General features: G+C 38.9%; 1 protein-coding gene across 1 annotated transcript; it reads left to right on the top strand.

The window, feature by feature from the left end:
• Positions 1-1,849: 1,849 nt before the first annotated feature.
• LOC101308691 lies at positions 1,850-2,863 on the top strand. The gene has a single exon (XM_004303218.1). The coding sequence runs from the start codon at positions 1,921-1,923 to the stop codon at positions 2,539-2,541; it is 621 nt and encodes a 206-aa protein (XP_004303266.1). The 5' UTR covers positions 1,850-1,920; the 3' UTR covers positions 2,542-2,863.
• Positions 2,864-3,478: the final 615 nt, after the last annotated feature.

Raw genomic sequence — 3,478 nt, 5'->3', positions numbered from 1 at the left:
TATTTTCTTTAGTATAGAAAAAGAAAAGATCTTTGCAGAATCCCATGTCACATTTTGCTTGTACAAGATTTCATGATCACTAATCAAATGGCACAACAACCGCTTTAGTGAATTGAATACTGTAGAACAGTTATAATTGAGTAAATTTGGTGACTTCAAAAGGTCCTTGATCATTTTTATTAGGTGCTTTGCACTCATACAATTTGGGCCAACGTTTTAAAAATTGCAGTCCTTAATATGTAATTATATGTTTGGTTCAACCAAACTATATGATCACCCAAGTGGTGATGAATATATGATACAAATAAGTTAGATAGTATTACAAGTTAATGATTCTATATTCTTTAATATAATTTGGTAGAATATTACTTAAAAGGATATGTTTTAGAAAATTGGATGACAATTGTCCAACTTATCCTCAATTTAGTTACTCCTAAAGTATCCATCTATAGTCAATTCGCTCCTTCTTCGGAGCTTAGCAAATTGAAACCTAAGGTTTTGTGTTAGAGGGCAGTGGCGACCTTGGTCTCAGCCTGCAGGGGGTGGCATATGACATCGTAGTCATAGGTAGAAATTTCATCATAGTTGGGATCAAGGTTTGGGTTGTGGCTTTGAACCTGGTTCGTGGAAGAGCGAAGGTGCTAAGCCGACGTCTTGTTGAGATGGCGCACGTGGCGGAAGCAAGCATAAGGTTGTGATCCGGTTTTTGAATCCAGTTTTCGAGAAGGGGCAGAGGCAGACTGAACATGCTTCCCTCGTTGTGAGCTTATGTGCTTCTAGCGGGAGGTTTCTTGTTTTCTCAGCGACAGCTGGCCCAGTGCCTAAACCTTAAACCACACTTATTCAGTGGTAGGAGATCCCTTTGGCAAACTCGTTGGCGGTCCGAACCGGAAGGGACCATTCAGCCAGAGTACTTTGGTTTGGTTATGTAGGTTATTGTTTTTTAGACCAAAATAAACTTATTTTCGGACATTAGTTTCTTTGAGTTAGTTTTCTTTATAGTTTTTGTAGGCTCTTAATGTTGTATCAGAGCTTTGCTCTTGGATGACCAGCGTTGGACTTGAGTTTAACTCCCACTTGTCCCATTGGTCAATATCTATATTGGCTTTTCACCAGATTGAAATATATCCATTACTTTCAAAATATAAAACGATTGTCCAAATTATCCGTAACTTACAAATCATAGTGAAATACACGAAATATTGCTAAATTTGTAAATATTAATAAATATTAATTTCGAAACACATGAAAATATCCCAATGTTTAAATTAACTTATCAAGAATCTTTAAACAAATATACTTAAATCCTCACTAAAAGATTCTCATGATCTTGTTCGAAGTTCAATATCAAATCTGAAATCTACATTGAATGCCTCGGATTTCTAATATCTCACTTGGATTCAAGAAGATAGAGGATTTGCATCCTAGCTTGCAAAGCAGGGTATTGAACTATTGATGCCTCTTTCTTTCCACCAAACGAATGCACAAACCCTAGTAATGGGAAAGACCCACGCACCCTTCTGTGTTCCCATACCGTGATTTAAGCCATTACCATTTCACATGGAATCCTTGGCTCTCACTCATAATGTTTGAGATATCACATTGCCCATTTTGGAGGATAATGGACATTGATACCCCACACCACATTTTCCTTTTCTTCTTTAGTCACTCTCAAGTTTCAACTAACAACTAAACCTACATTTTACTAGAAAATCAGAAGGAAACCCCCAAAACCTCAGAAGCAAGTCTAGGTCACCCTCAACAACTTCACCACCCCCAGCCTCTACTTTATATTTTACATTCCCTTCCCATCTCTCCCACTTCATACATATGCACCCCCTCATTCTCTCTCTTTCTTTCTCTCATTTCTCAAATCATCACACAGACACAAACTCAATTGCGCACTCACTCTACATCATCATGGATTGGTTCTCATGGCTCTCCAAAACTGGCCTAGAGCCCTCGCTTGTGTACGAGTATGGTCTTTGCTTTGCTCACAACGAGCTAGAAGAAGAAGACATAGTCTACTTCAACCACGAGTTTCTTCAAAGCATGGGGATCTCCATAGCCAAACACAGGCTAGAGATCCTCAAGCTTGGCAGAAAAGAAAAGGGTAGACTAGCAAGTAGCACTCCCCGGCCCATGACCAGGCTTATAGTGGCGATCAAGAAGACCAAGAGGTGTTTTGCTGAGTTCGTACGGACGTGGACTCGCCGCAGTGAGGATTCTTCAGCTCTGGCGCTCGTGCCGAGGCCAAGTAATTACAGGGCGAGGTTTAGAGGAGCCATGATGAAGAGGAACAAGAAGCTGGGGGTGACCAAACAAGTACAAGTACAAGGCACTAGGTTGTTGCTTACCAATGGTACAGCTGGTACTAGTCCTCTGGTTTCCGGGCAGCCTCACGGTGACGGTTTTTCAAGTCCGGTGGTGTACGATCTTCGAAAGGAGGAGAAGATGGACGCAGATGACGATGGTTACTGGTCTACCGGACTTGAAGAGATCAGGTGGGATACTATGTTCCAAGACTTGAAACCTACCTGATGAGGTTTTTGTTCTAGTGCTTTGCTCAGTTTGTTCTTGCTTTCTTCACTTTTGTCATCTGTCTATGATGGTAATTTTAATGGTGAGAGATTGGTTTTTGGGTTCTTCCACCATGGGAGAGTTTTGGCTTTGTTCATCACAAGGGTTGTTTAGCTTTTCCAGTGTAGGTGGGTCATTGCATTCGCCATTAGGCAAAAGGTTAAATTCGAGTGTCTAGTCCAGTGATGACATTGTCTCCTGCTTTGTTTTTGTATGTGACTCGTCTTGTATCTGTGATTCTAATTCAAAGCAGTAGAGTTTAGTGTGATCGTGAAGATATATAGTTACTGTGTTAGATATATATATATATATATGCAAGACTATAGTAACAAGAATTGTAGAAATATTTGCTTTATCAAAGATATCCGAGCTTTCAGCGAAGCTTCACAAACACCTCTTTCAGTAAACTCTTCAGAGAGGCAAACATGGCGACAAGATCATAGCAGCGATGTGTCAAAATTGTACTTGGTGTAAAAAAATTCATTTTACTTCTAATTATTCCATAATGCTAGCTTATGTAATCTATGACAAGTCTATGTATAAGATCCTAAGAAAGATTTTTTCTTCGTGATGTATTTTCATTTTCAAAAGATTATAATAAGGGTATCATTTTGGATCACAGAATTTGATATTTATTCTTTATATATATATATTGTTTCTTTTTTTTCTTTTTTTTTGGATGGGGCTGCTTGTTAGGTGAGATGACAAATGAGATGAAGACTACTGAGTTTGACATTCTAAACAACAACCCGTGGCATCATTGAATTGTCACTCTTTTTGATGGTGGTTGGCTACCAATAGATTTCGTTCTAGAATCCTTAAGACATACATTTAACTAACTGCGATGACTAAACAAAAGAAGTAAGAAAAAAAGGGTCTCCTCTCAAATGTTTATAAG

Source organism: Fragaria vesca, linkage group LG6 (assembly GCF_000184155.1).
Source record: "Fragaria vesca subsp. vesca linkage group LG6, FraVesHawaii_1.0, whole genome shotgun sequence".
NCBI classification, from domain to species: Eukaryota; Viridiplantae; Streptophyta; class Magnoliopsida; order Rosales; family Rosaceae; genus Fragaria; species Fragaria vesca.
This window is presented reverse-complemented; position numbering and strand designations above follow the sequence as displayed.